General features: G+C 45.6%; 1 protein-coding gene across 17 annotated transcripts in view; it reads left to right on the top strand.

Annotated features, from left to right (window-relative positions):
- Window positions 1–13,346, top strand: part of RASAL2 (RAS protein activator like 2) — a 161,972-nt gene that overhangs the window by 126,860 nt on the left and 21,766 nt on the right. For all 17 annotated transcript variants that reach the window (XM_030279570.4, XM_030279569.4, XM_030279572.4 and 14 more), the window contains 4 exons: window positions 7,000–7,153; window positions 8,659–8,757; window positions 9,530–10,084; window positions 11,788–11,932. In XM_030279570.4, coding sequence (XP_030135430.4) covers window positions 7,000–7,153; window positions 8,659–8,757; window positions 9,530–10,084; window positions 11,788–11,932 — 953 coding nt within the window. The remainder of the gene's footprint in view (window positions 1–6,999; window positions 7,154–8,658; window positions 8,758–9,529; window positions 10,085–11,787; window positions 11,933–13,346) is intronic.

Below are 13,346 nucleotides of genomic sequence, written 5' to 3'. Positions count from 1 at the left end.
CTGACAAACACAAGAGCCCTGCCGTCAAAGAAAGTATTATACAGCTTCATAAATTAAAACCTGCATGGGTTAGAGGAAAATAGAGGCTGCTGTCATGTTGCCTTTTCATGGGGTGTTTGGGACCTGACAAGAAAGTGGAGATTTTACAGATAAATACCTCTAAAATTCTGGACTAAGGAAGATTAGTTATCCTGGTGCACATCAAGATTTGGGATACTGTAACATTGCATGCCATGCTGGACAATGACAGAGGATGGATGCTGTCCCTTCAGAGTTGATTTAAAACAGAAAGGAATCAGGAATGCTGTAGGGAGCAGGGATGGCGATGAGTTGCAGATTTCTTTGTAATCAGATTTTCTGTTTCAGCAGAAAGCAATTGGCCAATGTGCCTTTTCTGATTTTTAACTTTATTTCAGTGTGTCTGGGTTAGTGGATAGGGAGAGGAGAGAGTTCTGGTGCCCCTCTAGAAACATGGATCAGCATCCAGGTGTCCTGTAGGAATAAATCCATAACCTCTCAGTCTGTAATTCACATCCCTCCTGTTACTTGGGCTCAGGTTGTTTGCTGGTGGTTTTTTGTACTTGAATTTGTTGTCTTTACAAGACATTGATGTAGCAGGACTTAGACTGTGAGCCAGGACTCCTTTGTGAGCCAGGGCAGGTGGGAATGAGCCTCTTCAATGTGTGGCCAGTGCAGCATCTCACCAGGCTGCCAACAGCTCTCACCATGAGGCAACCTGGCACCGTGTCACTGTGGCATCTTTCACAGCTTTTCCAGCCTGTTTCCTCCTGCATCCTCTGAGCTTTTCAACTCACACACTCATCTGTAATGTTTTCTCAGTGTCCATAATATATAAAACATATAAAAAAAGCATGCGAAAAGACTTAAGGAAAATTTTGTTTGAAAGGAGAGACCAAATTAATATTTCCAGTTTGTGGCGAGGAATTTGAGAGTATCTCCAAGAGGACCAGCAGTTTTGTTTACAGAGAGGGAGCAAAGATGATTGTGACTGGCTGCATATGGTCTCAGTGACTGCAGCAAAGCTCTGCAGACAGCTGGGAGGGCTTTGCCCTGTTGGGATTTACAGCCACGTGGGAATCCTCCTGCTTTGCTAAAAGTCATTTTATGGCATTATGAGCCAGGGGTAGCAGGGCTCGGAATGGGCTCTGGCAGGGCACAGGGAAGCAGGTAGCCATGGCTCTGGGCTTCATGGTCAAACGGTACCACTCCTCCAGCCACAGCTTCTTCTACTTTCGGTAAGTTCCTGTTCCTCCCTCCTTGCCTCTTTGCAATGAGAAAATAGCACGGGTAAATCATAGAAGCAAAACCTGCCGTGTTTTTCAGGTCCGTTCTAATTTAATGCCGGTTTTTGAAAAAAAGGGGTGGGGGACTTTCACCCTGATTTAGCTGTCAGGATGGAAATCTGTGTTACACAATGCGTTATTAAGGCTTGACTCACTCCCAGCTTGCATTCATTCAGCATATCTGTCGCTATCAGCATACTGGAGTGTGGGGAAAGGGGAGGGAGGAGTGGTTTGTTTCTGGAGGGATGCCTCACTCCTGGTTTGGTGAACATATTTCTTTCAGCAGTTGTTTGGTTTTTTCACTGAAAACTGACCAAGACCCTAGTGTTTGTCGCAGACCTTCCCCTTAGTGCTGGGGTGCTCTCTCCCACCTGCAAGCTTATTGACCCCTTTGTAAATACATATTTCTTAATGGCTGATGCTTCTCTGCAAAGCCCAGGCTCCTCCATGAAGCATTCACCTTGAGTTTAGCAGGGAAATTAAACTGCATCAATTAAGCATTTCTGGTCCATCAAAACAAACCAATTGGAAATGTTAATAGCAGAGACCAGAGGAGAGAGGAGAACTCTCCTGCTGTGAAATCCAGCAGCCTGCTTGGCTGAACCCTGAGAGGTGTCTGTTAGACAAGCTGTGATCTGCAGGGAGAGCAGGCAGGCAGGGAAGGGCTTTGCAAATCCAGGATTCAAACAATGAGGCTTTGGGTTGGACCTTGCCAGAAAAGACCAGAATCTCAGTGGAAGACTAGAAAAACATATTCAAAAAAACCCAGCATTTAATCACACCTGAGTGTAACTTGCAGATAAATAAGTTACCCTAAGTTTCCGATTTTTCAAAAAAGAAAAAAAATTAATAATAAAACTGGTTAGACTTGTAGAATTGTTGACCAAGTAATAGGATGTTCAGATAATTGGCAGTTGGAAAATGAAGAGGGGTGTGGTGCCTACAAAATGAGCATTTGGACAGGGAAAAAGCTGGTGCTGCAGCGCGGGCAGAGCACGGGTGAATTGCAGGTGATGCTGGAGACGGTAGGGTCCCGTTCCACAGGGCTGGGAGCTGGGATAACAGCAGAGAGTTCACTGCATTACAGTCCAGGCTCTCTCCTGGGACTTTGCAGAGTGGCTAAGTATTGAATTCGACTTTCTGCTCTTGGGGTGTGTCTCCCAGCACATGGAGATTGCTGGAGTTATTTGAAGCATGCAGATGAGCAGCTTGGTTTAAGGCAGTTTGGAGACTTGGCTGTAGCTGGGTGCTTGGGCTGAGTTCTTTCCTTTCACACCAGTTTGGTAAAGGAAAGTTCATTATTAAACTTTTTTTTTTTCAAATCTTTTGGATTATTGATGTCCACAGGCTTGTTTTACAAGTAATATAGAGCTCTCCCTGGTAAGCTCGGTAATTGGAAGTCTTTTGTGCCTTGTAGGTTGGCTTTTAAATAGGTCAAAATCAGCAGGAGAGCTTCATAACCAGAGCAATTAGGATTTTAACCCTTTATTCTACGTGCCTTATAGACAGTAGAATATAATAGAACTTTGCTAATAGGCTGCTGTGTGCCATGGGCAGGCTCTGAAAACCAGAGGTTTCCAGTTCCCAGCTTACAACCGAGATCTTCCTGTCATGGAAAATTACTGAATTATGGTGTGCAAGGGGAAGGGGTCAGCTTGGGGCTGGGCCAGCAAGATGGGGTGGTTGGAGAGCTCCTTTTCAGTGGCAGTTGCGTGCTGCTGCCAGGTCAGTGGTTTAGGGCATTGTCTGGGCTCTGATTTACAAGGAAGTGATGCAGCTCTGAAGACCAGTACTCAAAAACATATGAAACATATGAAAAGAGGTGAGCAGTTTAAAATGTTCCCTGACATGCTCCTCTTCTGTCTGTCTCTTTTTCCTATGGGAAAGGAATTATGGAGAATGTATAATAATTATTTGGTGCTTTGGTAACTATTTGAACTCCCATGTAGTTCCTTTGCATTCTCTGTTGTTTACAGACATAGATAGAAAAAGCAACAGGATAAAAAGTTGATCATGGGAGGTTAGTTGTAATTTAAAACAGGATTTGTGTTGTTAATGGAGCTGTTTAACAGAAACAGATTTGTACAAACAACCCTTCCCCCACTTTTTGCATGTGTGATCTTCCTGTTTACAGTAATCTGCTTCCCTGGGATTACCTCTCTGCTGACAGAGTCTGAGCAGTACTCATTTTCCCAGTAGCTTCCTACCTAATGCAGGAAGGACCCTGTTAATCCAGCCCCTTTGCTGGACACTGGGACATGAATTAGTGGTGTCTATGGCAAAAGGAAGCCAGCAAGCAATTTTCTTTCCTTCTTACAGATTCAGCATATCAGATGAGGCTTTAGAGCAGCAGAGAAGTACTATTTCTGTATAATTATTGCCTGTATTGATTGGGATGCTGCTGATATAGGCACAAGTCAAAGATTTGCTTTGCAGATCTATCAATAGATGAAATCTATACTGTGGTGCTCACAAATGCATATACTTTTGTTTGTAAATGCATGTGGTTGCACCTAACCAACAGCTTTAGGATGTTCTGATGTTTATGGAAGATAAAGTGCCAATTCTAAACAACTTCATCAGTTTATTGAGCTGTTTTAAATATGGTAACTTCAAAGGATTGCTGGAACAGACTGGCATTTGTCTGCCATGAGACCCTGAGTCAACAAAACTACCAGTGCTCCAGCTGCTCTGCAACAAACCCAAATGCTCACAGCCCACTAGTCAGAAGAGCAGTGGAGCAGAAGAGGTGCTCCTAAAAGGTGTGACTTGCAAGATGGGATGTGCAGGCTTGGAGTACATCTGCTGTGCATACCTGCCTTTGCCCCTGCCCTGTTCCCAGAGGCTGTTTGGAGGCTTTCTTGGAAGATTCCTCGCTCTCTCATGTTGCCTTTAATGTCTGGATCTCATCAAACTCGTAGGAAAGGACAAGGAAGGTCACCTTAGCCACGCCTGCAGAGCGGCCTCCCCTTGCCTGCTGCCTCTGCTGGCTGCCAGCCCCCCCTAATCTCCTTAGGGGATGCTGTGCCTTGGCAACCCAGGAGCAGGCAGGAGCCTCTGTGGCACTGGGGGGTGGGAGCCTTCCTCAACAAGGGGAGAGCTTTCCTCACCGAGGAGGGAGCTTTCCTCACCAAGGAGGGAGCTTTCCTCGCCATAGCTGTGGCTGCTCTCCTGGCCCCAGCCTATCTGCCTGGCACGGTATTGCTCTGAAATCTGTAACCTGAGGCTTGAGGAAGAACTCCTCTTGGATTTGTTTGTGCCTTTCTTCCTCTCTGGGCAGGATTTGCTGTCTGGGATGTAGCAGAGAGCAGGAAGTTTGGAGGGAAGGGCTGTGGCATGTGGCACCGCTATGATCTGGAGATGCTCTGCTAAGTGGCTCTACAATTGTTTCATGTAGGTCTGCTTGCCTTGTCTTGCTCCATGTGCAGCCTCTGCTTAACTGGAATTTGCTACATACCTTTTTTTTCTTTTTTTCCTCCTTTCTTTGGTGATTATTTCTCTTTCCCTCCTCCTCTTGCCCCTCTTTGTGCTCACTCCATGCTTTCCTACACTGACCGGGCACTGGCTCCAGGCTCTCAGTACTTTGTAAGGACAGGAATTGCTCAGAGTTTGAGGCAGGGACAGAAGCCAAGTGACCTCAGCAGTGCTTTCTTGAGAGGAGAAATTAGAGAGGATTGTGCAGAGATGACATTAAAGTGGCATATTGTGGTGTGTTTATTTTAGACTTGCCCTACCTTAACTGCAGCAAGTGCTCAATTATACATGGCTGAGGTTTGGGTTTGCGTTGGTTCAGCTGCTGCTGGAACCTGTTAGAACAAAGCACAGCACAGCCAAAGCTCCTACTGAGGCTGCTGCTTTGCATCTGAGATCAGTGTCTTTGGAATATTCCTCCCATCAAAGGGTTTTGCTGCCTGCACTTAGGTCATTCAGTATATTAAATGTGAACAAAGTTCTCCCTCACTGTTTCATAAATCTTGTCGTGTGTGAATCTGCTCCAATACCTTCAGTGCTTCATTCCATACAAAGGAGCAGCTGGGTGAGCTCTGCTTGTTGCATTGCCTGTATCCTTTATGGTGCCCAAGGTTTTCTTAAGCAGCCTTCGTTAAGATGCCTTTTCCAAATGTTTGGGGGGTTTTTGCCTCTGAGTTCCCCTATGGAATTGCTTACAGGTAGGAGGAGTTTGATTTTGCTAAGGATAACGAATGTGAGGAATTTTTTTTTTTTTTTGTATATGTGAGGGAAGTGTACAGAAACTAATTACTTTTCAAAATTAGGGAAGCTGTTAGAGGTAGCTGTGCTTTTCTTTCCTCTATAAATAACATTCTTTAACCTTTTCCATTTGATACTGGGAATTGAATCAAAGAGGAAATACTGTGAAGACGAACACAGGAGCACTGCTTTCTCTGAGGGATGTGTAGAGCTGATGCCTCTCTTCTTCCACATCTGTTCCTTGTGCCCAGTCACACTTACCAGATGGGCAGCCACATTTATGGACTCGCCTTCCAGAATCACTGAGCTCAGGGACTTCAAGATTTTAACAAAAGCCAGACCTGCCAGGTCAACAGCTCCTTCTCTGCTAAGCTGGGACTCTCTGCTCTTCCTCCTTGTTGGTCAACTGTGAAGGATGTGACTGAATTCCTGCCACAGGAAAAATAAGAGGTGTCTGCACATGATGTTTACCTTGAGATGCAAGCTGTGCCTCAGGTGTTATATGACTGTTGCAGAAGCCTCCAGGGCACGTGTCAGTTTGGAGGCAGAAGGAGAAGCCACATCACCTCTAAACTGGGCACATTTTGCAGTGCTGTTTGACAGCAGAGCTCCCCACTATGCATAAATGTTGCATTAAATCGTATTGGAGAGTACAGAAAGGTTTAAAACACATTTGATAATGTCACTGTTGATGCCAAAAGCTGTGGCATGGTGGAGGGAGGGAAATGTCTTTGAGATGCGTTCAAGAACTGGTGGGGACAAAGAGAAAACTGCCGTGATAAAAAGGTGCTGTGAATTTGGGAGATTTCAGCTCTGGTGGAGCTCAGGGATTTACAGGACAAGCAGCCAGAAAGGAGAAGCACTGTGTGTCGGTGAGAAGTTAAGAGAGAAAGAAAGTATCCAAAAAATTGGAAATTCAAGTTGGAAGAAGCAGCTGAAAAAGAAAATGCAGAGTGACTGATATGAGCAATTGGGAAGTGGGATGGAATTTTTGTATTTGACTTTAGTGTAAAGGCTTTGTATGTTAAAAATCAAATACATTGTGAAGGGTCATCTGCTGCAATGAGAAATCCTCATTCTGCATTGGTTACACATTTAGGAATCCATGTGCTCTTTGCTGCTAATACACAACATCTGTCTACTAATCTAGCTAGTAACAAGTATTTTCAGTATTACATCCAAAGCTACCTATATGGGCTTTTTTAAAATTTCAGCAGTTAAGTTCTGAATTTTTTGCTGCTGTTCTTTCACTGACAGCTTGGCAGCTATAATTTCTAGGTCAGTGGGAATGGACTTCCTAGGCTGGAAATTGCCTTGGGAGTCTGGGGTTACTGGCCTAATGTTATTTTCATAAGGTCTGCAGACTAATTGTGGAAGTTGCTCTGAATAAGCACCGAGACAAGCTGCAGCTTTGTCTGGGATCTTGCCAGCTCTTTTTGGTAATTGTGATGAAAAAAAGACATTTCCTTTCCTCCTTGTCCTACAGACCACGTGAGCTGCCCAAGCTGAAGGAGTCCCGTTCCCATGAGTCTTTACTGAACCAAGCCAGCACCATAGAGACTCTGGACTTTGCAGCAGAAGAAGCAGTCTTTGTCAAACCACTTCACAACAGTATCCTTGGACGAGACTTCTGCTTTGAGGTAGGGACAGGCTCCAAAACAGGCAGCTGCCAGTCCCCCGAACCCTGGGGGAATGCTGCTGCAGGACTGAGGGACTGGAAAGCAGAGCAGCAGCCATTGCTTTGCTGAGGTCTGGGTGGGGGATGTGGAGCCACCATGTGACTTTTGAAGTCCTTGAGGCTAATGGTATCAGTCACTGATGCCAACAGAGAGAAGTCTTTTCCTAATTGGAAAATCTCTTCAGTTTGATAAGCATTTGTAGTGTGCATGCAAATGTGTGGTTGATACATACAGCACAATGGACATGCCATAGTATGTATATTAGCTGTGTGCTCACCCTCTCCAAATTCACCTAAAATTGAATTTATAAAATTTACTGTAACCAAGAAATTAGTTTTCCAGTCAGAGCCCCATTCCATTAGCTCAGTGCTTTCCAGTTGCCAAAGGAGAAGCCTCAGTGGCTGTGCACGTGTCCGTTGCACCGTGAAGCAGGATGCAAAGATCCCTTTGCTGTTTCAGCAGAGGCTGCAGGCTGTGGCTCTGAGCTCTGCTCCAGAAAAGGCAGAAACTCTGTGTGTGAGCACAGCCCTGCTATCACAGCCCCAGCAGTGCAGCCCTGTGTGTTTGGGTTACAGCTGAGGCCACATCACCCTTCGTGGCAGGGGTAGGTCACTCTGTCTTCAGCAGGATTAGTCAGATGTGTCTAAACTTCTGCAACAAAGATCTGTTTACAACCTGGAAAATTTTGGCAGTAAACCAGCATATCAGGCTCTGGTCCCTCATGATGCATCCAGGAACTGTTCCTGTTTGCTTCAGCCTCATTCTTCTGGTTGGAAGCACTTTGCAGCTTGCTTAGGCTTGGGGAGTTGGGTGGAAAACATTGGCAACAACTTCGCTCTGAGGCTGTTGCCTCAAACTGCTTTGTAATTGTGAGCACAAATGAATGGAAAGAGTAAATGAGGCTTGTCAGGCCGGGTAAGAGGGGAGGAAACCGAGGTGGTTCCCTGGAGTGGGAAAGCAGAGCTGTCAGGGCTGGAGCAGAGCACAGCTCCCTCAGTTTGTTTAGGCTGTTGCTGTCTATATGGACTCCTGGAAATATTTTGTGTGTCCAGTGTGTTTTGCCTTATGCTAATGCATTGTCAGTAACCAAATCAAGTGCCCCTGGGCCTTAACAGGGAAATCGGCAAGCTTTAATAGCCACAGATCAATTAACAACTGTTTTAAAAAAATAAATATTAACTAGCTGATTAAAGCTTTGTTTAAAAGTCTTTAAGAGGAGCCTGTGGTGCTCTTAGTTTTATATAAATTCTTTAGTTTCTCTAATTTTATTTAACCTCAAACTTCTTTTGCTCTCTGCGTTTTGTGGGCCTTTCATCCTCTCTGCTTTCTAGGCCGCTGTATTTTTACCTCCCTTTTTCATATTTACTTTGTTCCTCAAGCACTGTTTATCTTCCTCCTTGCTTTTTGCAGCCTCTCCCATGTCTCCTAGGCTTGCCTGAGCTCAGTCTGTCATTTATTCATTCCAGGTAACCTACTCCAAGGGCAGTAAATGCTTCAGTTGTTCCTCTGCAGCAGAGAGGGACTGGTGGATGGAAAACATACGCAGACTATCGCAGCCCATGAAGGTAATAGAAACTGCAAATATAAGATTAGTGGGGGAATGGAGGTGGTATGATTGGATTTTAGTCCAGTGTACCAGGGCTTCCCACAGATGCATCCTCATTTAATTTAGTCTGGGGAGCCGTCCGCTCATCCGTGTGTCTAAAGCTGCCGTGTGCTATCCCAGGGAGTGCAGTAGGTCAGACCTTTAATGAGTAAATACACACCAGCGTGCTTCCTGATCCCTGCCCCAGAGCCAGCTTGGGATGCAGGCAGGATTTCTGAGGCCATGCACCTGGGAAAGATGGGGCACGGCTTCCTAAGGGTCATGTTTGAATCTAGGACCCCAAAAAAACCAACATTAAACCAATTGGAGCCAGAGTGAGACAGGGAATCAAGCTGCAGATCAGCTGGAAATGTCTGATAAGTCACTCCATAGCTGCAGCCGTTCCTCCCAGGGACAGGCTAACAGTGCTCTGGGTTTCCTCACCAGTTTGGCAGCTTTGGACAGGCTCTCATGCAGAGTGTTTGTTTTCTAAAGCATTTCAAATATGGCTTTTGAAGAAGAAAAAGATTCCAACACTCTTGACATACAAATGGCAGCCCTTTGCCTCTGTTTTAGAAAATGTCCAGTTTTCTAGAGATTCCAGTTCTCTCTAGATCAGGCAATCTGATTTTTAATTCTGACTCTGTCCTCACCTCAGACAGAAAAGGCAGCACCTTTGCTGCTGCTTCAGAAGATGAAATATTCAATTTTTAGGGGTTTTGAATCAAAACTGATCTCTTTCTTCTGCACAGGACAATTGCCGTCGAGTTGAAAACGTGCTTCGCCTCTGGATCATAGAGGCCAAGGACCTGACCCCTAAGAAGAAATACTTCTGTGAGCTGTGCCTTGATGACACCCTCTTTGCCCGCACCACCAGCAAAGCAAAAGCAGATAACATTTTCTGGGGGGAGCACTTTGAGTTCTACAGCCTCCCACACATTCAGAGCATCACGGTTCACATCTACAAGGACGTAGAGAAGAAGAAGAAAAAGGACAAGAACAATTACATAGGCCTGGTCAACATTCCCACGGCCAGCGTGAGCGGTCGCCAGTTTGTGGAGAAATGGTACCCAGTCAGCACCCCTACAGCCAACAAAGGCAAGTCAGGGGGGCCTTCCATTCGGATCAAATCCCGCTACCAGACCATCACCATCCTGCCCATGGAGCAGTACAAGGAATTTGGGGAGTATGTTACCAGCAATTACGCCCTGCTGTGCTCCGTGCTGGAACCCGTGATCAGTGTCAAGAACAAGGAGGAGGTGGCTTCTGCCTTGGTGCACATTCTTCAGAGCACTGGGAGAGCCAAGGTAAGCACAGGTGGCTTTTGTTTGGAGTGGCTTTGGCTACTGGTAAGGGGCTCCTGGTGGAAACTGGGGAGCCCATGACAGTAAGCAGCAGATGTAAGCGGGAGGATTCCATAGCTTCATGGTATCCTGAAAATCAGCACCTACCTTTGAGTGTCCCTTACATTTCTAAAATCAGGATGTAGGTTAAGAGAGAAGTGAACAGGAGGCTGGTGAACTGGAGAAGTGCTTCTATAAATAAGCTGTGATACAGTGAGCAGCGGGTGCCAGTGCTGAGTCAGCAGATCAATGCCAGCATCGATTTGGGCAGTGTTTGAACAGCCATTTGGGGATCTGTACCGAGTTAATGGTGATCCCACCTGCCCCAAGCATGCTCTTAGGACTTCTGGGTGCACACTGCTTTCTTCAAGTGGGTTGTGGGAGAGCATCCTGCAGGTCGTGGGAAGTTCTGGGAAGCATTAGCATGCACTGATCTATCTGGCTGCCACACTGTGAGCAGTGCCATGCTGGAGGCAGCTTCTGCCAGTGAATCCAGCTAGAGCAAGTAAAGCACAAATCAGAAAGACAGAGATGTGGAAGGATGGCTGTAAACAACATCCAAGGGACAGCCTCACCTAACTATTCCAGAAAAGGTCCTTTTCTGCTTGCCCCTGGAAACATCTTGGCCTGTGACAGGAACACGTTCCTTAAGGGATCTGATGAGAGAAGCTGGTAGCTGAGATTATGTTGAAACCCTGCTAGGAAACAGGCTCTGGATTGCTACAGTGCCTGCTGCAACAAGTAGATAAATTAGTGTTATAACTTTGCATTCCTGGTGTGTGCAGTTTTGAACCTCTTTTTATGGGAGGCACCAGGTGGCTCAGGCTGCCATAAAGCTCCTAAGAGGTGTTTCCAGCTCATACTTCTGTTGATGGGGATACAGCTGGATGTTCCCAGTTTGCACCAGGTGAAAAGAATTCTTATGGATTTTGTTGAAAAGAAACAGAAATAATGGGCTGAAAACCAAGAGTACTAAATGTTGTTTACTCACATAAAGTTACCACTTCAGGAAATAAGTATTACTGTAGAATTAGACCCTATATCAAGAGATTATTCTCTGTATCAAGGCTTGCTGACAGTTCCTGCCTAGACAATCAAATACAGTTCGTGTTAAGCCATGTAGATAACCACTAAGTTGAATGTTAACTTCTTTTTTCCCAAATCCTAAAGCACTCTTGGTTTGTAAATTTAATTTATTGAGCCATTCTTCTTACTTAAATATCATCAAGCTGTAATAACTTGTGTGTCACATCTAATTTGGATTTTTAGATCCATGTTTGTATGGAATATTCCTTATAAAGATAAAGATAAATATAATAGCACAGTTTCCTTCAGCAGACAAAGCCTCTGATAAACAAGCTGCTGAGAGGTTCTATTCTGGAGCTAAACTGAAACACAAGCTTGGCTGTAAAGTTGTTTTTTTTTTTTTAGGGACTTTTGCTTCACCCTTTATAATTTGTGATCTATATCATTCTACAAATATAATAAACCCAAGAGGAGACCTGGCTATTTCCTCAGCCCTTACTTCATGTAGCAGCTGCACCCCTTGTCTCAGGCTGAGAAATCATTTATTATCCTAAAATATCCTTCCTTCTTGGCTTCTGCAGTTAGCCTGGCACAGCTGAGCTGGTTAAAATCACCTCTGCCATTTGGCCTTTTTCCTTCAGGACTTCTTGACAGATCTGGTGATGGCTGAGGTAGATCGTTGTGCAGAACATGATGTCTTGATCTTCAGGGAGAACACACTTGCTACCAAAGCTATTGAGGAATACCTCAAGCTGGTGGGACAGAAGTACCTCCAGGATGCACTGGGTAAGAAAGCCCCTGTCTGCCAGCTGTGCACAGCAAGGGCTGACCCTGAGCTGTGCCTGCAGCATGGCTCAGCTGGGAATGTGGGATGGGAAGGAACAGCCTCAGCACTCAGCCCGAGTGTCTCATACAGATAGCACTGTCTTGCTCTCAGTGTCCTTCCTCCACATGCAGACGGGTGTTCTTCGGTGCCTGCAGGAGTAGCACCCAAGGCAAGGCAAGATTTGATGTAGCTGAGTCCCTCTTCAAGTTTATATTACCTTGTTCTGTTTTTCTGGGTGACTTTCTTTAGTGTCTCTAGCATGCTAAATAGGTTTAACACTGCCATTTCTTTGTGAGCAATGGTGCTTGTTTGATCTGATGTATAAAAAGGCTTGAAAAAGGGGTTTTGACACACAGTCCTTAGAGAGACAAGGCCAGGGAGTGAGGCTGCAAGGCTGCCAAGCATCCCAGGACAGGAGATCAAGATGCATCCTCTCTGGGAAGCCTCTTGCCTGCATTTATCCTGAGTGCTTGTTATTCACTGACTCATTAAAAGTTCTTGGCCATCCTGGGATCTCCTATTCTCCCCACCAGGGTCTTCATGCCCACTGTTACATGCCAGGGTGGACTCTGATAACTCTGTTATTGTCCCCCCTCCTCCAAAAGCTTCTGCTCTAGTCACAGCCCAGTGCCTGGGGAATTCCTGGCCACACAAAGTCAGCAGTAACGGGGACCAAACCCAGGCTGGCTGGCTTCCACAGGCTCACCGCAGTCAGCCTTCAGCAGCTCCACACAATCTTCCTTCTCCACAGTTGCACAATGAGCCACCCACCCCCTGTTGTTTCTGGGCTGAAGAAAACTTTGGAAATTGATACAGGAGAAACAAGATCAGGCCAAAGCCAAGTCCCACACCACATCCTTTCACAAAAAGGAGAAAAAAAGCCAAGCTGCCTGCTTTCCCAGCAGTCTCGCTTGTCCTCAGCAATCCCAGATGCTGGCAAGGAATCAAGGAGATAGCTGGCTAAATTAGTGCTCCAAGGGTCAGTGTAGTCAGCTCTGGGATTATATCCAGTTTGGCCATTTCTGGTAGTCTCACTCTGTTCTATTCTGGGTGGGACCACTGAGTGTAAGTCACAGCTGTAAGCTCTCACCTGGTATGGAGAAACGAGCAGCCTGGTGCTTTGTGCTGTGCTTCCCAGCAGGCTGAACATCAGCTGTGGGACCACTCCATTACAGCTGACTGCAAAAGCTCCTTAATGTGCAGTAATTGCATTAAATATTTTAACATTAATGACTTCTAATACATCATTTAGCACTGAGTGATAAGATGGTAAATCACAGGCAGGAGAGATGGAAAATGCCCCTAAGGCTGTCCAGCTTGTCTGCAGCTCAGGGCAGCTTCACTCATGACAAAATTCCCATCTAATTCTTTGTC

Source organism: Taeniopygia guttata, chromosome 8, assembly GCF_048771995.1.
Source record: "Taeniopygia guttata chromosome 8, bTaeGut7.mat, whole genome shotgun sequence".
NCBI classification, from domain to species: Eukaryota; Metazoa; Chordata; class Aves; order Passeriformes; family Estrildidae; genus Taeniopygia; species Taeniopygia guttata.
Note: the sequence above shows the minus strand (reverse complement) of the source record. Positions and strands in the feature narration are given on the sequence as shown.